The following is a 23,804-nucleotide window of genomic DNA, read 5'->3' on the forward strand; positions in this document are numbered from 1 at the left end:
GTGAATGTTTTGGTTTCAAGAAGAGCTGGTTCCTTACTGAGTGCCTTTTTAGAGTTATGCTGGTAGGATCATCACTTTCTGAGGATTTTAAGAAGAGATTTATAGTGTGTCAAATTAGAAAGTCAGGCTTTCTGGATACATTTACCCTTTTTAAATGTGTATATACTCTCAGAGCAGCAGATGTCACTACATTTATTATAAACTTGGAACCGTGGTAGAACCATTTTTTTATGACACCTCAAGTGTGAATAGTCGAACTCTGTACTTGCAATTGCATGGGTCAAGCACTTGCATCTGCATTTGCATAGAGTATATTTCTTACTAGTGTACAGTGTTTATTATTTGCATAGAGTATGTTTATTACTTGCGTAGAGTATGTTTATTAGTTGTGTAGCATACGTTTCTTAATTGCGTAGAGTATGTTTATTAATTGGGTAGAATATATTCCTTACTTGAGTAGTGTTTATTATTTGCAATGTTTATTACTTGCATAGAGCATGTTTATTAGTTGTGTAGCATTTCTTATTTGATTAGAGTATGTTTCTTACATGCATAGAGTATGTTTATTACTTGCATAGAGTAGGTATGTTTCTTGCACAGAGTATGTTTCTTACTTGCTTAGGGTATGTTTCTTAATTGCGTAGAGTAAAAGTATGTTTCTTTCTTGTACAGAGTATGTTTCTTGTGTAAAGTATGTTTCTGCATTGAGTATGTTTATTACCAGCGAAGAGTATATTTCCTGTGTAGAGTATGTTTCTTAATGGCCTTAGAGCATGTTTCTTACTTGAGTAGAGTAAGTTTATTAATTGTGAAGAGTATGCTTTTTTACTTGCGTAAGAGTATGTTACTTATGTTAATTATGTTTATTACTTGCGTAGAGTAAGAGTATGTTTCTTGTGTTGAGAGAGTATGTTTTTTACTTCTGTAGAGTATGTTTGTTACTTGTATGTTTATTAATTGTGTAAAGTTTATTTCATACATGCATAGATTATGTTTATTAATTTGGTAGAGTAAGTTTCGTACTTGCCTAGAGTATGTTTATTAACTGCGAAGAGTATATTTCTTACTTGTGTAGAGTATGTTTCTTAATTGCCTTAGAGTGTGTTTCTTACTTGTGTAGAGTAAGTTTATTAAATGTGTAGAGTTTGTTTTTTTACTTGTGTAGAGTGTTACTTACGTTAAGTATGTTTATTATTTGCCTAGAGTATGTTTGTTACTTAGGGTATGTTTATTAATTGTGTAGAGTATGTTTCTTAATTGTGTAGCATAAGAGTATGTTTCTTACTTGCGTAGAGTATGTTTCTTAATTGTTGAGTGTTTGCTTGTTATTTGCATAGAGTATGTTAATTACTTGCATAGAGTATGTATGTTTCTTGCATAGAGTAAGTTTGTTACTTGCTTAGGGTAGGTTTATTAAATGTGTAGAGTTTGTTTCTTACTTGCATAGAGTATGTTTATTACCTGCAGAGAGTATATTTCTTATACCAGGTCCACGACATGGCCTCCGAGCCAGAGGTCGACGACATGGCCGCCGAGCCAGAGGTTCACGACATGGCCGCCGAGCCAGAGGTCCACGACATGGCCGCCGAGCCAGAGGTCCACGACACCGCCACGCCTGAGCCTGCTCCATGCCATGTCACAGCAATGCCTCAGCCTGCTCCATGCCACATCACAGCAACGCCTCAGCCTGCTCCATGCCACGTCACAGCCACGCCTGAGCCTGCTCCATGCCACGTCACAGCCACGCCTGAGCCTGCTCCATGCCACGTCACAGCCACGCCTGAGCCTGCCCCATGCCACGTCACAGCCATGTCTGAGCCTGCTCCATGCCACATCACAGCCACGCCTGAGTTTGTTCCACGACATGTCATGGCCACATCTGAGCAGTTGGACCTGGAGATGTTTCCCACCCTTGTACCCACCCTAAGTTCTCCTGAGTAGGCAAGGGGAACTTTCATCCCTCCGGTCCGTCAGCTCCACCAGGGACCTCCTTCCCTACAGCTCCGCCTTAGTCCTCAGTCCCACTGGCTCCGCCTCAGTCTTCCGATTCCTTCAGCTCCGCCTTGCTCCTCCAAACCTCCAGCATCCCCTTGGTCCTCCCTGCCATCAGCTCCACCCTGACCCTTCGAGTCTTCGGCTACTATGGAAGGTGTCGCCCTTCAAGTCTCTCATGGCTCCGCTTTCCATGGCTCCGCCCCTCAAGTCTCTCACAACCCCACCTTCCACAGCTCCACCCCTCGAGCCTCTCAGGGCCCCACCTTCCATTGACTCTGCCCTGATCCCATGCCCCATATCCTGTCTCACCAGGCCACGCCCCATGCCTCAAGACTCCCCCCCCCCCCAGCTCCCTACAGAGCTTTGGAACTATGTCATGTTTAATGTGTGTGTTCATGTTTTGCAACATCATTACATAGAGTATGTTTTATTACTTGTGTAGAGTATGTTACTTAAGTGTGTTTATTATTTGCAAAGAGTATGTTTCTTGCATAGAGTATGTTTATTACCAGCGGAGAGTATATTTCTTACTTGCATAGAGTATGTTTCTTTCTTGCGTATAATATGTTTTACTTGCATAGAGTATGTTTCTTACTTGCGTAGAGCATGTTTCTTACTTGCGTAGAGTATGTTTAATACTTGCATAGAGCATGTTTCTTACTTGAGTAGAGTATGTTTCTTACTTGCATAGAGTATGTTAATTAGCTACCTAGGGAGAGTATTTGTTTTACTTGCGTAGAGATTGTTTCTTGCGTAGAGTATGTTTATTAGCTACCTGCTGAGAAAATATTTCTTACTTGCATACAGTATGTTTCTTACTTGCGTAGATTATTATTATTACTTGTGTATAGTATGTTTCTTATTTGCCTACAGTGTTTATTATTTGCGTAGAGTGTTTTTATTACTTGCATATAGTATTTTCTTAATTGCCTACATTATGTTTCTAACTTGCATAGGCTATGTTTATTTCTTATGTTGAGTATATTTCTTACTTGTGTAGAGTATGTTTCTGGCCTTAAAGGCGACCAGAGCCACAGGTGTGTGACGCATGACTGATTCTGAGGGCAGCACAGCGTTTGCACTTAAGAGCTGTTACTCCCCTCCATAAAAGAAATCATAGCACTTTTTAACACACACACACACACACACTTTCAAAATGCCCTTAAAGGGTCATTCTTCACATTGGTGTTTCAGAGCTACCAATCAATATCACTCTGATGCAGAACTCTGGGTCTCTCTGGGTCGGGGTCGGGCTCTCTCTCTCTCTCTCTCTCTCTCTCTCTCTCTCTCTCTCTCTCTCTCTCTCTCTCTCTCTCTGTGTGTGCTCTACTTGCTAGGAAGTTTTTAGGTACGTGTCGTTTGGCAAATGTTCTAGCTAGCATAATGAGAGGAAGGGTAAATATTTTCCAGGCAAATTCTGCCATCTGGTTGGCAGCTGGGACTTCCTGGTGGCAAAAGAGAGAAAGAGAAAGAGAGAGAGAGAGAAAGAGAGAGAGAGAGAGAGAGATGACATACTTTTTGCAGAAACTTTCCATGTTGTTGCACAATATATTTATATACTTCTGCATCACTGTGTCTCATTCACCCAGTTAGCATGAATAAGCTAATAGCAGAGTCTATTCATATCATCTTAAATCGTGTGGCTTGTAGAGGGATTTGTGCTATCACTTTTGTAAGCAATAATACTTAGGATTTTAACTTGGCGGATGATAAAACATGCAAACAATATCCGATAAACATACAAGTGGCAAAAAAAAGTATGTGGACTCTTTGGAATTACCAGCATTTCTGCTTTAAAAATTCAGAAGCTTTGTGAAGCATCTAGGTGGTCTTTTGCAAACTTGAGACGTGCAGCAATGTTTTGTTTTGTTTTTGGAGAGCAGTAGTTTCCGCCATGGTGTCCTCCCATGAACACCATTCTTGTTCAGCGTTTTTGGTAGAGTAGACACATGAAGAGACTTTAGCAAGTTCAAGAGATTTCTGCAGATCTTTTGCTGTTACCCTTGGGTTCTTTTTTACATGCCTGCCACGATTAACGAGCCAGTGCCCATGCTTGCCACGGTTATTTTGTATTTTTGCATTATAATTCAATCATACAACCTTTTAGGCTGTTTGGAAAGTTTGGAGTGCATCTGGCCTGTGAGCTGTGTTTTCTTGCTCTCCTCAATCAGGCGTGAGATGGATATGATCTCACAAAAATCTCTTTCTCCCCAAAGAGACACTTTTAAATAACACTTTAAAAGAACCTTTTAATTTTTCAAACTTTTTCCAAGAACCACATCACTTTGGATTTCAATGGTGTAAAAAACTCATCTAATGGAATTTGCCCTGGAACATTTAAGGTCTTCGATAGCGCCGTTCTTCATAAACTCCTGACACTGTTAATCATTTTCAGCATTGCCGGAGACGTTTTAATGTATTTCCCTTTGAGTGTTTAAATATTAAGATTTCATTAGTAAGAACATTGCTGTGGTTTTGTTCTGGGCTAATTACAATAATCTGCCACAGTGAATTATGGCCCTCTTTGGCAACATCACACACATTTTGAAGGAGTCGAGACATGCACACACAAGAGAAATAGAGAGATTAAAGATGACATTTTCTTTATATCAGAGAGTTCATTAAGTGTAACAGTCAGCAGATTATAAGAGCATCTGATCTGCTGACTGTTTATATGCAAAACATCAGAGACATCTGGACTGACGGTCTGTGTCCTCTAAACTGTTTTGACCTCTGACATGTTCAACTCCGCCAGAAATGTTCTCTGAAGTTTTATCCTCCTTCGACCTGATATTCATGAATTAACCATCAGGATTAATTGAACTGTCAATAAAAACATAAGTGTAGTCTCAAAAATTGGTCTGGAGCTAATACTTTTAATTCAGCTATGTGTGAGTGTGTTTTTAAAAAATAGGTGATATTCTGAACAGACATTAACACCAGCCAATAGACTCAAATGGCTGTCAAAAAGCTGTCAGAAACACAGGTATAAAGAGATCCATACATCATAAAGAGAAATTCAGTGTGAGGTTCTGACCCAGTTCTGCTCTATGAAATCTCACCTGACTGAACAGACGTGGAATACTTGCAGACATACACTGGATTTTGGATTTCTGACCTCTTAGAAGAGAAAAAAAATACAATTGAGGTCTAAACAAAAGCTTGAATCTCCTTTGCATCATTCTGTTGATTAAACTTCAGATTTACTTTTTAAATAAAATGCAATTCATGATGCTTTTTTGAGACATAGGCGTTTGAATTTATTGCTGGTATATGGCTATATGACAGACAGACAGACAGACAGTTAGATAGATAGATAGATAGATAGATAGATAGATAGATAGATAGATAGATAGATAGATTACTGTAACTGATCAATAACCTTGAATTGATTAATTCCCCAAATAAGATCATGTAATTTTATGTCGACCAGCCCACTACCGCCCCCTATTGGTCATTACACACTAAAACACAGCTACTTAATTCTTCCAAAATGATAAAAATAAACAAGAAAAACATTCAACCAAGGGTCACCTCATTAACTGCATGAAATGATGTTTCCATTACTGAAGCCCTGAGGCCTGAAAGGTAGCTGTTGAAATACAATCTGTCAGTGAGAGATCATTTCTATGGAACCTGTAAATTGAACCCTCAGACCACATGGATTAATTACACCCTTCAGCTAATTTCTGGACTGTCTGTAATTCTTTCTGACATACTGGAAAGTGTTTATGGAAACATGAATTGTCTTCACCCCCTAAGACACACAGACACTCACTCTGTATTTCACACCTTCACTCGGCTCTTTAAATTACCAAGAACTACTGAAGAAGGTGCAATTCTGCAGATTTCGATTTGCGGTTCAAGTGCGGTACAACATACCAATCTTTATAAAAAGTCTTTCTCTGACAGAAGAATACGTAATTTTCATGTGTATTTAGAAACCTCGAAATATTTTGCAATGTAGAACAGTAACACGCATTTTAATCAATGTGATTATAATTGTCTTCTTGAACATGAAGCAGGCCTATATGACCAGAAGATGGCAGTGCGGTAAAAATATTACATCTCTAGAGCAGAAACTAACCAAAAAGGAAAGTTACAAAGTGGGCGGAGCGTAGTGGCTCGTAAATATGACGTCAAATGGCAAAAGGACAAATTCACAAAAGCATCAAATCTTCAGTCTGTGTGTGTGTGTGTGTGTGTGAGCTGCCTGTTACTCCTATTGTCTCTGTAATGTAATGTTATATCTTAAAAACAAATAAATGTTAAAGCTCTTAACACTTTATGCTTGATACTGTAAAACCATAATATTTTAATGTAGGATCTCCTTCAAACACTCTGAGAAACTGTCTGAATCTCTTTTTTTTTTTCTTCATTATTTTGTTTAATTTATTTTCTTTAGGACAATAGACCAATCCCATTGTTTACAAAATTTTCAGCGTATGCGCAGTAAGTGGTGGCAGAAAGCCGTCAACTGTTGTTAGATTTGACAGATTAGACAATTAAATGAAAGTACAACCATCAAAACCATCATATATACATAAATATTCTTAGCTATACAGTTGTTAAAATGCTAAGCGTTAATAACATACCTGTAATAATGTTCGCTATAAATGTTTGCACCATAAGTTGAAATGATCTTCTCTGTCCAGTGAGCACTGTTGATGGTTTGATGCCACAGCTGCCTACGAGAACCCCCGAAATAATTTTTTAACAATGTAATTCGATAAAATGTTACTGTTTGTGCACGTTTTTTGCCACGTCTTCCATGTGTGACGTAAGCGGTGATGTTGCCAAAGGATTGGTCTATAGAACTTATTCACAGTAGCGGCAACTTTGATGTTTGACGTGAATGAAAACGAGGTCGTGAGGGATAGACTAACAGTCTCTATCTGCTGTATAAAGATATAAAACTCGTAGATTACATCGCATTTTCCACAACTCATGTTTTCCGTGTTTTTTGTCAACTAAAAATTGATTGGAGAGATGGGTTTTTTTTTTCAATATTTTATCAGCAAGATGATCCAAAACACTTTAAAACTGAAGTATGTAATTTCTGCGACACTTGCGCAACTGAAATGGAACTGCAAAAATAAACAATGTTTTCAAAACGCCTCTTTATCTGGCGTTGATCGAACTAACAAATAGCCCTGCTAATAGCGCCTGTCTGCTAATCTTCGACATGTTTTACACTAAACAGTAAACTATATTTTCAAGTGTACTACTCTAAAATTGCTGTTATAAAAGATAAATCACTGACAATTTTGGGACAGGTAGGTGTCAGTTTACGGGCCCTACCCATTCATTTATATGGTATCCACAAACAATGAAGTGCTATTGTAACATGCTAGTTGACCATTATGCTCTTTCCTATGGTAGAGCGGCAGAGGTTGGTATCTCAGTATAAAAGAATCTCTTGTGATAGTACGAAGGTATTAGAGTCACAATAACTGTAATAAGTCTGTTGTTTTGACGAAAACTAAAGTTACAGTGGCAACTTCTTCGTTGTGGCTCTGTGATCTTTGGGCCACACAGTGCCCTCTGCAGGAGCGGAGTTGTTACGACAGCTGCACACACAGTGGCAAGTTGAGGCTGCAAAACGCCTCTAAATTATCTTCAGTACAACCAGTGTAAACTAACGCGTTTCTCTTGCGTTTCAAACAACACAGCTGCATAAAAGCTGTTTTACTGGGGTGGAGAGGAGGAGGAGGAGGAGGAGGAGGATGATGGTGATGCTTGTAATGTTGAGGAAAAATCAGGGATCTGGAAGTGTAGGGCGCGCATGAAAGTGCCGTTTGGGCTTCCTGTCGTGGCGTGATGACGTCAACCGGCTACCTGCATTGTTTTGACTCGGAAAAATTTCCTCTGTAAAATTCCACAAAAAACGCCTGAAAAACACAGTGAAGCCACAGTAATAATAAAAAAAGGACTCAAGCTTCAGATCTGACGGCAGGTGAGATGATTGATGTTTGACGGTGTTTACATTATTCAGAAGCACCTCTCGGGTTATATATATGTATACTGTATGTTCTATGACAATCTTTACACAAAGTACTATGGTGGTACCATGGTACTGAATCATTACCATGCTTAAATACCGCGATTTTTCATGGTACTCAAAGGAATACAACGATATTACCGTGGTTTATGCCCAAACAACATCAACTTGGCATTACCATGGTTCCGCTTTTTTACCATATTATATTGTACCATGGTATTTACATGGTACTCCAAATGATTTCAAAGAATTATTACCAACATGTGCAAAAGACCATGGGATTACCATGGTAAGTTTTTTTAAGTAGATCTCTATGATGTTTAGGCTAAATGCTAAACGACATATTTCATCCATATGGTGGCCCCTTTTTTTTTTTTTACATCACTGTAATGTTTGGCACTCAAGGTCAGAGGTCATGGGGGACCAGAGTGGGTCACCAGGGGTCAACACGGACAACAGCAGCCAGCGGAACGGGGACGAGGTAAGCAGATCATGTGATCGATGAGTTAATTGTATAGTTCACCCAAAAATGAAAATTCTCTCATCATTTACTCACCCTCATGCCATCTCAGATGTGTATGACTTTCTTTCTTCTGCTGAACACAAAGATTTTTAGAAGAATATCTCAGCTCTGTAGGTCCATACATTGCAAGTGAATGGTGGCCAATGTTGATCTGTTTCTCACCCACACCTATCATATCGCTTCTGAAGACATATATTTAACCATTGGAGTCGTATACATCACTTTTATGCTGCCTCCTTTATGTGATTTTTGGAGCTTCAAAGTTCAGGCCACCATTCACTTGCATTGTAAGGACCTACAGAGCTGAAGTATTCTTCTAAAAATCTTTTGTGTTCAGCAGAAGAAATAAAGTCACAGACATCTGGGATGACATGAGGGTGAGTAAATGATGAGAGAATTTTCATTTTAACAGGAACCATCCCTTTGATGTGTCATGTGAAATGATGTTTTTGCCAGAAACCTCGCCGGAGCAGCTGGACGAAAGGCAGGAGAAGAAAGAAGCCGCTGAAGGACAGTAACGCCCCCAAAGCTCCGTTAACAGGATACGTGCGGTTTATGAACGAGCGCCGCGAGCAGCTGAGGGCGGAACGACCAGACATGCCTTTCCCAGAGATCACCAGAATGCTCGGGAATGAGTGGAGCAAATTGCCTCCTGAAGAGAAACAGGTGAACCTTTTATTTCCATGATGTCCCTGATGTGTTTTTAAGTTATCCATGTGGAACCTTTGGCAATCTCTCTTTGTCTATGTTTAATGTATAACATACATGAGGAACAGGACTTTGGTCCAGTGAGATTTTAATGTAGGTGGGGCTCCACAGTACGACGGCACAGAAATAGAAACCAAGTCGTTTCACTGTCGAGCCTGGTTATGACAGAAATTCAGATTAACGTGGAAGAGATTTTAACTCATGGTGCTTTATTGCATTGCGCCTTGTTAGGACAGTGTATAAAATCAGATGAAATGACACACGGACTGCCATCAGAAGTGTGTTGCTTGTGTGTGTGCATGCTTTCATATGATGTTCAGCTAAATTTACACACACTGATATACATCTCTCTCTCTCTTAGCGGTATCTGGATGAAGCAGACAGAGATAAGGAACGCTACATGAGGGAACTGGAGCAGTATCAGAAGACTGAAGCTTATAAACACTTCAGCAGAAAAGTGCAAGAAAAACAGAAGGGAAAGAGACACAGAGGAGGTACAAACATACACACCTATACTAAGGGTTGCCACTCATCCAGGATTTACCTGGATTGGTTTTTGACCATCTGTCCTGGAAAAATTCAATTCCATTCCAAATGTCCAGGAAATGTAATATTTTCCTGACGTGTTCACACATGTGAACCCTTGTTTATAAGCACACTATGCAAGGAAGAGAATCAAACATGTGAGTTCTTATATGAGTCTTAAGAAATTAATTTTTCATAAGAAAATAATTTTTAGTGAACTGGTTTGTTCAGATGATTGAGATTGAGAATTTTCACTTTTGTGTGAGCAATTGTTTAAACTATAGTCTACTTACTTTAATGCTTTAACATGTAGAACATTCTGGAAAACATGTCCAAAAAGGAAAGTCCTTCCTTTTACTGTAAGATCTCTTAGGTTCATAATACCTAACACTCAAAAACAAAACAAAAAAAGGGCTATTTTTTAAAGATTTTTACATTTAAACCAAAAGAAATAAAATAAATGTACACTGGCGGCCAAAAGTTTAGAATAATGTACAGATTTTGCCCTTATGGAAAGAAATTGGTACTTTTATTCACCAAAGTGACATTCAACTGATCACAATGTATAGTCAAGACATTAATAATGTGAAAAATTACTATTACAATTTGAAAAATATATTCAGAACTTCTTAAACTACTTCAAAGAGTTCTCATCAAAAAATCCTCCACATGCAGCAATGACATGCTTTGCAGATCCTTGGCATTCAAGCTGTCAGTTTGTCCAGATACTCAGGTGACATTTCACCCCACACTTCAAATCAAATCAAATCAATCAAATCACTTTATTGTCACACAGCCATATACACAAGTGCAATGGTGTGTGAAATTCTTGGGTGCAGTTCCGATCAACATAGCAGTCGTGACAGTGATGAGACAGTGCCAATTTACAATAACATCAAATTAACACAACACAATTTAAACATCTGATATACACATAATTACACTCAACAATATACAAATAATAACATACACTGTACAGTATACAATGCGCACTATATAGATACACATTATTTAATAAAAATAAAAAATAAAAAATATATTAAAAAAAAGTATATATAGTAGTAAATATAGAATGTACAGTATTGTACTGTATTGACATTCAGGCTGTCGGTTGATAGTCAGTTGTTAAGAGAGAATATAATATAATAATAATAATATAATTTATGACAGTCCAGTGTGAGATATGAGAGTAAGAGTAATAAAGTGCAGTGCTGATGTATTTGATCGTGAGAGATCAAGAGTTCAGAAGTCTGTTTGCTTGGGGGAAGAAGCTGTCATGAAGTCAGCTGGTGCGGGTCCTGATGCTGCGATACCGCCTGCCTGATGGTAGCAGTGAGAATAGCCCATGGCTCGGGTGGCTGGAGTCTCTGATGATCCTCCGAGCTTTTTTCACACACCGCCTTGTATATATTTCCTGGAGGGAGGGAAGCTCACCTCCGATGATGTGTCTGGCAGTTCGCACCACCCTTTGCAGTGCTTTGCGGTTGTGGGTGGTGCTATTGCCGTACCAGGCGGAGATGCAGCCAGTCAGGATGCTCTCTACAGTGCAGGTGTAGAACCGTGTGAGGATGTGGCGGTTCATTCCAAACTTCCTCAGCCGTCTCAGGAAGAAGAGGCGCTGATGAGCCTTCTTCACAACGACTTCAGTGTGGACGGACCATGTGAGTTCCTCAGTGATGTGGACACCCAGGAACTTGAAGCTGCTGACTCTCTCCACTGGTGCTCCATTGATGGTGATGGGACTGTGTTCTCTGTCCTTTCTTCTGAAGTCCACCACAAGCTCCTTTGTCTTACTGACGTTGAGGGAGAGGTTGTGCTCCTGACACCAGTGTGTCAGAGTGTGCACCTCCTCTCTGTAGGCTGTTTCATCATTGTCAGTGATCAGACCTACCACCGTCGTGTCATCAGCAAACTTAATGATGGCATTGGAGCTATGTGTTGCCACACAGTCATGTGTGTACAAGGAAAACAGTAGTGGGCTGAGAACACAGCCCTGTGGGGCTCCAGTGTTGAGGGTCAGTGATGAGGAGATGTTGCTGCCTATTCTAACCACCTGGCGTCTGCTTGACAGGAAGTCCAGGATCCAGCTGCACAGCGAGCTGTTTAAGCCCAGAGCCCGGAGTTTCTCATCTAGCTTGGAGGGCACTATGGCGTTCCTGTAGCACTTGCCATAGATGTGGCTGTCTTGTCGGGCACTTCTCACGCACCTTACAGTCTAGCTGATCCCACAAAAGCTCGATGGGGTTAAGATCCATAACACTCTTTTCCAATTATCTGTTGTCCAATGTCTGTGTTTCTTTGCCCACTCTAAGGTTTTCTTTTTTTAATAAAAGTACCAATTTCTTTACATAAGTGCAAAATCTGTACATTATTCCAAACTTTTGGCCTCCAGTGTACATAAACGTTTGCTAAAAAAAATTTTTATTAAAAATTTACAATACACATTTCAAGCTTTACAGGTTTCAGTTTTATAACAAATTTCCATCAAATTGAATTTGATGACCTTTAACAAAATTAGTAAAACTTAAAATATCTAAGACATCTAACTTAATTTTGTTAAAGATTACTCAATTCATTTTTATGGAAATTTGTTATGAAATTGAAACCCGTAAATCTTGAAAATATCTTTTTGAAGTAAATGTTTATGTACATTGGCGACCAAAAGTTTGGAATAATGTACAGATTTTGCTGTTTCGGAAGGAAATTGGTACTTTAATTCACCAAAGTGGCATTCAACTGGTCACAAAGTATAGTCAGGACATTACTGATGTAAAAAACAGCACCATCACTATTTGAAAAAAGTCATTTTTGATCAAATCTAGACAGGCCCCATTTCCAGCAGCCATCACTCCAACACCTTATCCTTGAGTAATCATGCAAAATTGCTAAATTGGTACTAGAAAATCACTTGCCATTATATCAAACACAGTTGAAAGATATTTGGTTCATTAAATGAAACTTAACATTGTCTTTGTGTTTGTTTTTGAGTTGCCACATTATTTCCTTTGGTTTAAATGTATGCTTTTTTATGTAATACATAACTTTATACTTAATACATACAGTACATATTTATATATTTTAAAACATTTGTTCAGTGGTAACCATAAACTAAAGAAAACTTCTTAGGGCCAGAATAAGTTAATAAAATGTTAAACCTGTACACACACACAAAATTACTATAAATTAAAATATATATATATATATATATATATTTTAAATCCATCAAATTGAAATCTTGAACTAAACTCAGCAAAAAAAGAAACATCCTCTCACTTTCAACTTAAAAAGATTCAACAACTAAGACATAAACTGAACAAGTTTCACAGACATGTGACTAACAGAAATGGAATAATGTGTCCCTGAACAAAGGGGGGGTCAAAATCAAAAGTAACAGTCAGTATCTGGTGTGGCCACCAGCTGCATTAAGTACTGCAGTGCATCTCCTCCTCATGGAGCTGCACCAGATTTGCCAGTTCTTGCTGTGAGATGTTACTCCACTCTTCCACCAAGGCACTCGCAAGTTCCCGGACATTTCTTGGGGGAATGGCCCTAGCTCTCACCCTCCGATCCAACAGGTCCCAGACATGATCAATGGGATTGAGGTCCGGGCTCTTCGCTGGCCATGGCAGAACACTGACATTCCTGTCTTGCAGGAAATCAGAACGAGCAGTTCGGCATTGTCATGCTGGAGGCTCTTGTCCAGCCTGCAGGAAGGGTACCACATGAGGGAGGAGGATGTCTTCCATGTAGCGCACAGTGTTAAGATTGCCTGCAATGACAACAGTCTCAGTCCGATGATGCTGTGACACACTGCCCCAGACCATGATGGACCCTCCACCTCCAAATCGATCCCGCTCCAGAGTACAGGCCTCGGTGTAATGCTCATTCCTCCGACCATCACCCCTGGTGAGACAAAATCATGGCTCGTCAGTGAAGAGCACTTTTTACGAGTCTGGTCCAGCGAAGGTGGGTTTGTGCCCATAGGCGACATTGTTGCTGGTGATGTCCGGTGAGGACGTGCCTTACAACAGGCCTACAAGCCCTCAGTCCAGCCTCTCTCAGCCTATTGCAGACAGTCTGAGCACTGATGGAGTGATGGATTAAAATACAGTGTTTATATGAAATAAAAATAAAATCTTAAAATATTAAGTTTTATTTAATTTTGTAAAAAATTTCACAATTCATTTTGATGGAATTCTGTTATGAAATTGAAATGCATATCTTAAAAATAGGCTAAAATATTTATTTGAGTCTATTGATGTTGTTGTTTGATTCAGTTATATGCTATACTGTATATGCAGTCATTTCCATGTCAAACAAGTAGCCTAAACAATCACAAAAAACATTTTTATTTCTTGTATGATGACCAGCAATTAATGTTTTCATCATTGATCAGGTGTCCAGGAATTTTACAAGGCCAAGGTGGCAACCCTACCTATACTCAAGAGATACACTTTTTCCAAACTAAGCAGAACACAAAGTCAGTCCTCTCTGAAAGTAAACATGCTCCAATGAAGCGGCAAAATCACACACAATCAGAACATATTGGTGTATGTTATATAGCTGAATGTGAAGCGGGAGTTTACGTAACACAATAAAAATAGAAACCAAATGACTAGACAGAATGTTTTGTCATGCATCACAGTCGCAACTGGTTTAGACAAAAACAAACGTGGAAGAGACGATTTATCGCCTTACACATTATCACATCGTCCCTGGTTTGGACACGGTGTAAGACAAAGAAAACTGTCAACGGTCCGATTGTAAAATTCCTCTCTTTCTTCATCAGATGCTGGGAGGCAGGCGCCTGGTGAATCCCTTCATGAGGTAAAATATTTATGACTGGGCCCACACGGAAACTGTACTCATTTTTCCACATCATGGAAAACCTGGAAATATCAGAGAAGTGATATTTGGAATTGGAATTCTCTGGCCGCAGATTCCATGCATGGCTATCTATGACTGATCTATGATGGGTTTCAATTTCACTGATTTCCTCAACGTAAAGCCGCAAATATCCTACTCCATTTCCATCTAAAAACTCTGTTTTCAGTTTACTAAAGTAAATGTTTTCCAAAGTATGCAATACTGAGCCTTTTTGAAAGTCTTTGGTGGAGGAAAACGCTGTACCAGTGTGGATGTGAGGCGTAAAGGTGGCGAAATGGATGTTTTCGTGCAAAAACGTATTTGTGTGCTTAAAGGAATATTCCGGGTTCAATACAAGTTAAGCTCAATCGACAGGATTTTTGACATAATGTTGATTACCAGAAACAATTATATCAACTCGCCCCTCCTTTTCTTTAAAAAAAATAGAAGCAAAAATCAAAAAAAGTTGCAGTGAGGAAGAGAATGAGGCCAATTTTTGGAGGGTTTAAGGGCAGAAATGTGAAACATATAATTTTATAAAAGCACTTATTAAAAATAAAAGTGATATAAAAAGCACATTAAGTCTTCTGTTAAAACTCATGTATTATTTGAGCTGTAAAGTTTTTACAGTCATTTGAGGGTTTTAGGGTTTGTTGACATTTCATCGTCATGGCAACGAAGTTGTAAAATTGGCTGTAACTTTACACAGAAAAGGTAAAGTGATTTTATCACACTAAAATCATGTTAACGCATATTGTCTTGTGACTATATTTTGAAATAGTGAGTATTTTAATGTTTACAGATTGCCCCATTCACTTCCATTGTAAGTGACTCACTGGAACCCAGAATTTTAGTAGGGAAAAGTAAGGACGAGTCAAAATAATGTTTTTGGTAATCAATATTACGCCACAAATGCTGTCGATTGAGCTTTACTTGTATTGAACCCGGAACATTCCTTTAAATGAGCTCTTAAACTACAAACTTCACCCTTCTTATTCTCTATCTGTCTCTCAGAAGGATCTAGAGATAAAGGATCGCTCTGTGTTTGATATTCCCATCTTCACTGAAGAGTTTCTGAACCACAGTAAAGGTGAGAGCAGAGTGCTATTCAGTGTGTGTTAGTCTGTAATAGTGTTATTTCATTGTGTGGGTGTGTGTGTTTGTGTTTTAGCGCGCGAGGCAGAAATGCGTCAACTGAGAAAGACGAATATGGAATACGAGGAGCGTAATGCAGCGCTGCAGAAGCACGTGGAGAGCATGCACTCGGCTGTAGAGCGTCTGGAAGGAGATGTGTTGCAGGAACGCTCGCGGAACAGCCTCCTGATGCAGCACCTGGACACCCTGCGCTCAGCCCTCACACACAGCTTCTCTGCCGTCCCTCTCCCTGGTGAGACGCACACACTACCAGCTGTGTTTAGTGGTAGAGCTCGGTTCGTTTGGAGGTTCAAATGAACTGATTCCTTCGAGTCATCATCACTTTAAAGTGTTCTGTGAAGGCCCCGTCTGGCATTTTGCTTATTCTGTTATAGGGACTAAATAAATATTTAATGAAACACTGCCATTTACCACTGTTATTGAGTTAAGTTACAGAGTTTCTGACCACTTTGATTCCTGATTGATTCAAATAATTTTGATATGCTAATTGTGATGCTGATTCTGATGTGCTTCATTAAAAAGAAATGACTCAAAAGAACGATTAACTGACAAATCGGACATCACTATGGATTGCGAACAAGTTTTTACTCTACACAAGCAATATCTAGCTCACTTTGTTAGAACAGAGAAAAACTAGAAGATTATATATTCACGATAGGAATTTCCATAACATTTCCATGACTTTTGAGATTTTATTCATTTCAATGAATTTCCCTGGCCTACAACACTACATTTTAAAGGAATATTCCGGGTTCAATACAAATTAAGCTCAATCAACAGCATTTGTGCCATAATGTTGATAACCAGAAAAATGTACTTTGACTCATCCCTCCTTTTCTTAAAAAAAGAAAAAATCGAGAATACAGTGAGGCACTTACAATGGAAATAAATGGGGCCAATCCGTAATTGTTAAAATACTCACTGTTTCAAAAGTATAGCCACAAGATGTAAACAATATGCGTGTTAACATGATTTTAGTATGATAAAATCACTTACTAAACTTTTCTGTGTAAAGTTATATCCAATTTTACAACTTTGTTGCCATGACATGACCTAAGTGACTGTTAAAATTATTTAAACAACTTTACAGCTCAAATAATACATGAGTTATAACAGAATAATGAATGTTAGTGCTTTATCAAATTAAAAGCTTCACATTTCTGCCTTTTAAACCCTCCAAAATTTGGCCCCATTCACTTCCATTGTAAGTGCCTCGTAAGTTTGATTTTTGCTTTTGTTTTTTTAAAGAAAATGAAGAATGAGTCAACATTTTATTTTGTGGTAATCAACATTATGCCACAAATGCTGTTGATTGAGCAGAACTTGTATTGAACCTGGAATATTTGTTGAAAATTCCATGAAATTTCCAGGTTTTCCGTGACCGTCTGAATTCTGTATATAAATTTGGGTGAATTTTAGTTGCATTTAAAGATTTCATGAAATCAAAAGTTTTTCATCTTATAGTCTATGTCTGTTAGCGTAATAAAAAATGTTGCTGATAAAATGGTCTCTAGAATGAGAATATCACCTCACCCTTGTTTATAAAAACCACCTGCCAACAACTTGTAATAGCATGTTGCAAATAATGGTTTTGCCAGACATAAACAAAAGACTATTGGCCATTAAAAAAACAAAACCTTTGATATTACCCACCCAAATTTCCAATATGTCAATAGGAAATACTCATGGTGTCTTTATTGTAAAAATGTTGTGTTCCAGTTTGAAACTTTCACACTAATTTTATTGTGTTTTATCCAAATTATTAAAAAGCATCAGTTCAGGGACCTGGGTAGCTCAGCGAGTATTGACGCTGACTACCACCCCTGGAGTCGTGAGTTCAAATCCAGGGTGTGCTGAATGACTCCAGCCAGGTCTCCTAAGCAACCAAATTGGCCCGGTTGCTAGGGAGTGTAGAGTCACATGGGGTAACCTTCTCATGGTCGCAATTAATGGTTCTCGCTCTCAATGGGGCGCGGAGAGTAGCATGAGCCTCCACATGCTGTGAGTCTCCGCGGTGTCATGCACAAGGAGCCACGTGATAAGATGAGCGGATTGACTGTCTCAGAAGCGGAGGCAACTGAGACTTGTCCTCCGCCACCCGGATTGAGGTGAGTAACCGCGCCACCACGAGGACCTACTAAGTAGTGGGAATTGGGCATTCCAAATTGGGAGAAAAGGGGAGGGAAAAAAAAAAGCATTAGTTCAAAATAATGATTCATTCATAAATCAGACGTCACTGTTCTGTGGCAGATGTTGCTATCTAGCACCCCCCTCTAACTTGTCCTTGTTCCTGCAGGCAGTGGAGAGATGCCCACTCTGGATTCCATCGACTCTTACATGAAGAAGCTTCACGGCATTATTCTGGCCAACCCACAGGAGCACCAGCACCTGATAATCATCGTCAGGGATGTAGTCAATCGCCTGGACAGGTAGCTGCCTACGGCCATGTTCTCATTTCTTAATAATTTTATCTGATCTTGCAGCAACATTTAGCATAAATATGATTCAAGTGTGTGATAATGCAATGCTGTTTCTGATTGTCCGGCAGGTAATTTAGAAGCTCCGCCCCCATGTGCAGTAGCCCCAACTTCATTCCTGCAACGACCTACTTTGTCAGATGTTTTGTCAAGGAATTATACAAATGTTTTGTATTATTTATTTTTATTTTTTGTACAATGCTGTTTTTACCTGTTAGTTTTTTAATTTAGCAGTTGATTTTTGTTATGCATTTCTACCATAAAAAATCCATACTTTTCGAGGGATGGTGCGAATTCTTCTGCATGTATACACATCTGTGTATTATGATTTTAAACAGAATTTTATACTTGTCATTTCTTTTATATTACATAAATGAAATGTTGTATTTGTGTGAAGAGAGGCAAGTTCATCTGTAGTTTGGTGTCTTTGTGCTCATTGGACTTTTGAGGCTGATATGAATTTCCAATATATGTACGGTCTTGAATTCAGTAAAGCTCATTTACAACAAATGTATGACGACATTGATGAAAGTTTGATCTTATTTTTCTCTCTGCTTCAGCTTATGCGCTTGATGGTTTTTATTAATTAAATAGATGTAGTTTCCTCTGGGATGCAGTGCTGTAGACGGCAGTCTTCGACTTCTCAGCACAGACGGTCTGCTGAACTGCACACGCCAGTGCTGAACAGCTGTAGCCCAGTTGGGTTAAAGCAGATGTGAATTAATTAAGGGGTTTGTATTGTAATGAAACTGATGTCTGGGGTGAGATGCGGAGACTGGTCCAGCTGCAGGTGTTTTTAAGTAATGTGAGTTTTATAGGGCTTTATAGAGCTGAAGGCCTGCTGCTTTTAGGCATGATGGACTGTTTCAGCTAACCTTTAAAGGAATGTTTTGGGTTCAATACAACTCTTTTGAAAGCATCCATGAGTGTCGATTACCACAATAATTTTGACTTGTCCATCAGTTTGTAAAAAAAAAAAATCACATTTACAGTAATGCACAATGGAGGTCTAAGGGCCAAGGCATTGCACTGGGATAAATGTGGGTCAATGACATGATGCTCTTATTTATTTATTTTTTTCCAGATCTATCAAGTTACTCAAAAATACATTAAAAATGCAGTTCTGTGTCTTAAAGTAAACATTTTTTGAAGTGGTGTAACTGTATGGAGACAGTAAAAAAAAAAATTAAAAAAAAGTCTCATTAAAAGCTGAAATTCTTTAAAAAATAAAAAATGTTTGGCATAAGTATTTCGGAATAATCTTTGATTATTATATCTTTAAAAAAAAAATATGCAGTGAAATAATTTTGTTTTAAAATATTGTTATTTGACTTTTGTCCAACAAATCAAAATCTGGTGGTGTAATCAGCGTGCAGGTAGTCATTCTGTTGATAGAGCGGACAACTTTTTTTTATCAGATATTTTGTCATTTTTATGAAAAGGCACATTATGTTCAGGTCAAATGGAGCAACTGTAAGAAAACTTCTTGAAATTAGTGACAAATTATATTTTTTTTATTTAGATTTTTGTTATTATTATTATTATTAAGTGTATTCAAGGTGCAATGAAAGTATTTTAATCCCTTTTTATTGATGGTAACACCATTTGAAATTTTTGAAGTCATCAAATTTTTTTTTTTTTTTGTTTGTTTTTTTTTTTTTAATGCTAGAAATGATTTTCAAAAATGTATGAAACCAGCATGGGCACGAATATTACTTTTCAAACAAACTTGATTTTTAAAAGATTTCTAGTTCTTATAATCTCCGGTAACCTCATTTGTCAATTACCAAGTAAAGTTACAAGACTTAAAGGGATAGTTAACGCAAAGATTAAAATTCTCTCATCATTTACTCACATTAAATATTGATCTGTTTCTCACCCACACCTGTAATATTGCTTCTAAAGACATCAGTTAAACCACTTGAGTCTTATCGATTACTTTCATGCTGCATTTATAAGCTTTTTGGAGCTTCGAAATTTTGGTACCCATTCACGAGCATTGTAAGGACCAACAGAGCTGAAATATTCTTCTAAAAATCTTTGTTTGTGTTCAGCAGAAGAAAGAAAGTCATACATCTGGGATGAAATAAGGGTGAGTAAATGATAAGAGAATTTTAGTTTTTGGGGGAACTATCCCTTTAAACCTTTATGTGTTAAAACAAGCCTAATGTGATAAAATGTCATGTCTGTCATGACCATGTAAAGCTGGTTAAGCCTCGCACAATATACAAAGATACAGTACAGAATAAATATAATGCTTTAACAAAAACAAGAGCTTCACATTTCTGTGATGCCTTGCACCCATAGACTTCCACTGGAAATTCATTAGTGTAAATGGGAATTTTGTTTTTGTTTTTTGTAACAAAGAAATTAGATCATTTTAAGATCAGGCTTTACATTCACTAAACTGTAATACAAATATCTCACAATGTTGCTCTATTTACAGACAGGAGAGACTGGCTACAGCTGCATGGGACTCTCTGGGACATGCATACTTTCCTCTCTGTAGTCATCTACATTTCCTGTCAGACAGCAGGACTTCCTGTCATCTGTCAGGAATGTTGTGTACATTATGGCACAGGAGGTCAGATGCCCTCACTTCCTCTCAATCCGAATGTCCTTCTGCACAAAAAAACTTAAACTCTCAAGATTACATCTCATTAAATTGTTCGTCTTTAATCTCACTTTCATCCAGTGTTGTCTGTGTTCTGGGGTACAATTGAATACAAGAAATCATAATGATAAAATAAGATTACTTCATCCCCTGCAGATGCTTTTCCTTTTAACATATGGAGAGACAACAGAATACAGAGATTGAGTCATGACATGTGGAGCTAATTTCCTCTCTTATACTGTACATCCACCCTGAGCCCACAGACAATAGACTCACACAAGGCACAGACTCACAGACAATGAGCTCAACATCACTTTCTCTGAATCAGCTGAGCTCCGCCCTGTCATGGGGGAAAAGGATTTTCCTGTATTTCCGAACTGGTGATGTTCTATTTTTAATACTTTTTTCATCCATCATTTCATTATTCTATGATAAATGACTGGCTGTTCTCAAATAGCTCAATAAATACTTCTCTCTATCATAAATTCCATTCAGACATGATCTTTGAAACAGCATGAGGGTGAGACAATTAGGAGAGAATTTTTATTTTGAGTGAACTTTCCCTTAAAAAAAAAAAAAGAAAAAAGGTTCCGGGTTCAAAGTTATGCTCAACTGACAGCATTTGTGGCATAATGTTGATTACCACAAACAGTGAGTGAGGCACTTACAATGGAAGTGAATGGGGCCAATTCATAAACATTAAAATAATGTTTCAAAAGTATAGCCAAAAGGCATAAACAACATGAGTGTTAACATGATTTTAGTGTGATTAAATCACTTACTAAACTTTTCTGTGTAAAGTTATGGGCAATTTTACAACTTTATTGCCATGATAAAGCCGTAAACCCTAAAATGACCATTAAAATGATTTAAACAACTTTAAATCTCAAATAATACACAAGTTTTACAGAAGATTTAATGTAAGTGCTTTTATAAAATTATAAGTTTCACATTTCTGCAAACCCTCCAAAAATGGTCCCCATTCACTTCCATTGAAAGTGCCTCAATGTAACCTCGATTTTTGCTTTTTTTTTAAAGAAAAGGAGGGACAAGTCCAAATAATTTTTGTGGTAATGAACATTATGCCACAAATGCTGTCGACTGAGCTAAACTTGTACTGAACCCGGTATATTCCTTTAAGTGGTTAATTTCAGGCGGTTTGTAGAAAAGGTTTGTTGTTTGTTTAGTAATAGCATCAAAGTGAGTCATATAAGCACTTTAGTTTTATGTTTGGTTTCACATTCAGCAGCATTTGTTCAGCAGAATTGAACCAAAATGCATTAGCTGGCATTACACTGAGGTTTCTGAAATGATGATGAGGCTTTAAACACTTTCAGCAGTAGGCTTCCATTATAAATGCATTACTGTTAATGCTTTTATTGTTCATTTTTATCAACTAAATGACAAGTCTAAATTGTCTGCGGTAATTGACAGCATGCCATAGACATTAAGTTGAAAACAACCTGGAAACTACTTTTAAAGGACTTTAAATGAATTCTCAAATTAATATTGAAAACACATACAAAGAAAATAGTCTTTGTGAAAGGACTTAGACTAAGCAACAAAGATATACAGAGCCCCTAACCAACCCCTTCCCTACCCGTGTGTGGAAGTGCCGCCCACTTCTGGAGCTGGCCCAACCCCCTTCTGGAGTAACTCCGCCCCATTCTGGGGTAACCCCCGCCCATTGTTTGCGTTACCCCGCCCTCTTTTGAAAATTCTGCTCCGATTTGGAGATCTCCGGGCTGCAAATATACCTACTTAAAATCATATGGCTGTTTTTTTTTTTTTTTTTTTTTTACAAACTGTTATTCAGGATAATATAAAATGTGTGCCCATCATTAAACTGATGTCATTAAACAAAACATAATGTGCATATACATATATAAATGCATAATATACAACCATTTATCTCTTTTTGTGTTTTATTAATTAATTGATCATGTTTCACGTTTTATTTGTCATATTTGCTCTGCATTAGTGTCTGAAAAATTCATTTAGCGATTTTATTATTCACTTGTGGGCGGGGCTAAAGCCATGCTTGAAAACGTCACTAGTAGGCGGGGCCAAGAGATTGACCGTATACATTTCTACAGAATTTCTAATGAGCTTGTAATTCTGCCTTATATGCTTTTTGCTCTCTAAAACAATAGAACATTTGCATGTACTTTGGCCCATATCTGATGATATCTTATTTTACTTTTCTGTAAAATACTACAGGTTTCTTCAAATTTGTCAACAAAACATCTCTGGCTCAGTTTGCCTCAGATCATAATCCAGTTTTAATATTATCCATCATCATTATTAATGTTATTTAAATCTTTCTCAAATTAAAAACAGCACCACAAAACTGCTGCTTGGGAGCAAGGCGCGTTTCCGACATTCCAACACGGTGTGCGCGTCCACAGCGCCCTGCCCTCTGCGCGTCCCCGTGCAGCAGGGCTCGAGCCGTTAACGGAGCGGTGGATCACCGACGTGTGATCACACATTTCTCTCGACCAAAATATCCATCAAAGCCCACAATCAGTTTAACGACAGTTCCGCGACACCAGGATTATGACAGCGCCCGCGGATTCGTAAGGAGAGCGTTGTCGCTGGCTGAAGGTAAGAGCAGAAAGTTCGTACGGAGTTTCACGGAAAGATCCACACGGCGCTCCGCGAGACGCAGCAGCAGCAGCGCGTGCGAATGGCGCATTTGGACGCGAAAAACCCAGTCAAACGCGGGAGACGTGTTCCATAGACTGGGGTGCGCGCAGCAATTGATGATCAGTTTAACGTCTCTAACTGACTTTAATATTTAAAAAAGGCCCTCAGTTCACAGAAACGCTCGTGCTGGGGTCATTTAACGGTTAAACTGAAGCAGGACGCATTCACTGATTTCGGTATGTAAAGGCTTCTGGAGAAATTAGTTTATGGAAAAGATAAAAGTGTCATTTTTCC

General features: G+C 38.4%; 2 protein-coding genes across 3 annotated transcripts in view; both read left to right on the plus strand.

Moving 5' to 3' along the window:
• Positions 1 to 7,732: 7,732 nt before the first annotated feature.
• LOC127436007 (high mobility group protein 20A-like) lies at positions 7,733 to 18,772 on the plus strand. Of its 2 annotated transcripts, XM_051689884.1 has the most exons (9): positions 7,737 to 7,951; positions 8,402 to 8,477; positions 8,976 to 9,185; positions 9,589 to 9,721; positions 14,542 to 14,579; positions 15,633 to 15,708; positions 15,790 to 16,005; positions 18,070 to 18,202; positions 18,322 to 18,772. In XM_051689884.1, the coding sequence occupies exons 2-9, from the start codon at positions 8,412 to 8,414 to the stop codon at positions 18,323 to 18,325; spliced, it is 876 nt and encodes a 291-aa protein (XP_051545844.1). In that variant the 5' UTR covers positions 7,737 to 7,951; positions 8,402 to 8,411; the 3' UTR covers positions 18,326 to 18,772. The 2 variants fall into 2 exon arrangements, with proteins under 2 accessions (XP_051545845.1, XP_051545844.1); XM_051689885.1 differs by lacking the exon at positions 18,322 to 18,772 and having other exon boundaries at positions 7,733 to 7,951; positions 18,070 to 18,206.
• Positions 18,773 to 23,280: 4,508 nt separating this feature from the next.
• The window catches only part of peak1 (pseudopodium-enriched atypical kinase 1), a 44,494-nt gene continuing 43,970 nt past the window's right edge, over positions 23,281 to 23,804 (plus strand). The window contains exon 1 of the mRNA XM_051689847.1: positions 23,281 to 23,468. The gene's annotated coding sequence lies outside the window, so the exon portion shown is untranslated. The remainder of the gene's footprint in view (positions 23,469 to 23,804) is intronic.

The sequence above is a fragment of the Myxocyprinus asiaticus genome, chromosome 46, assembly GCF_019703515.2.
Source record: "Myxocyprinus asiaticus isolate MX2 ecotype Aquarium Trade chromosome 46, UBuf_Myxa_2, whole genome shotgun sequence".
NCBI classification, from domain to species: domain Eukaryota; kingdom Metazoa; phylum Chordata; class Actinopteri; order Cypriniformes; family Catostomidae; genus Myxocyprinus; species Myxocyprinus asiaticus.

Coding starts and splice junctions, on each gene's coding strand:
- LOC127436007 (XM_051689885.1), top strand. CDS start 8,412: ATGGGGGACCAGAGTGGGTCACCAGGGGTCAACACGGACAACAGCAGC. Junction 9,186..9,588: donor TGCCTCCTGAAGAGAAACAG/GTGAACCTTTTA, acceptor TCTCTCTCTTAG/CGGTATCTGGATGAAGCAGA. Junction 14,580..15,632: donor CTGGTGAATCCCTTCATGAG/GTAAAATATTTA, acceptor TCTGTCTCTCAG/AAGGATCTAGAGATAAAGGA.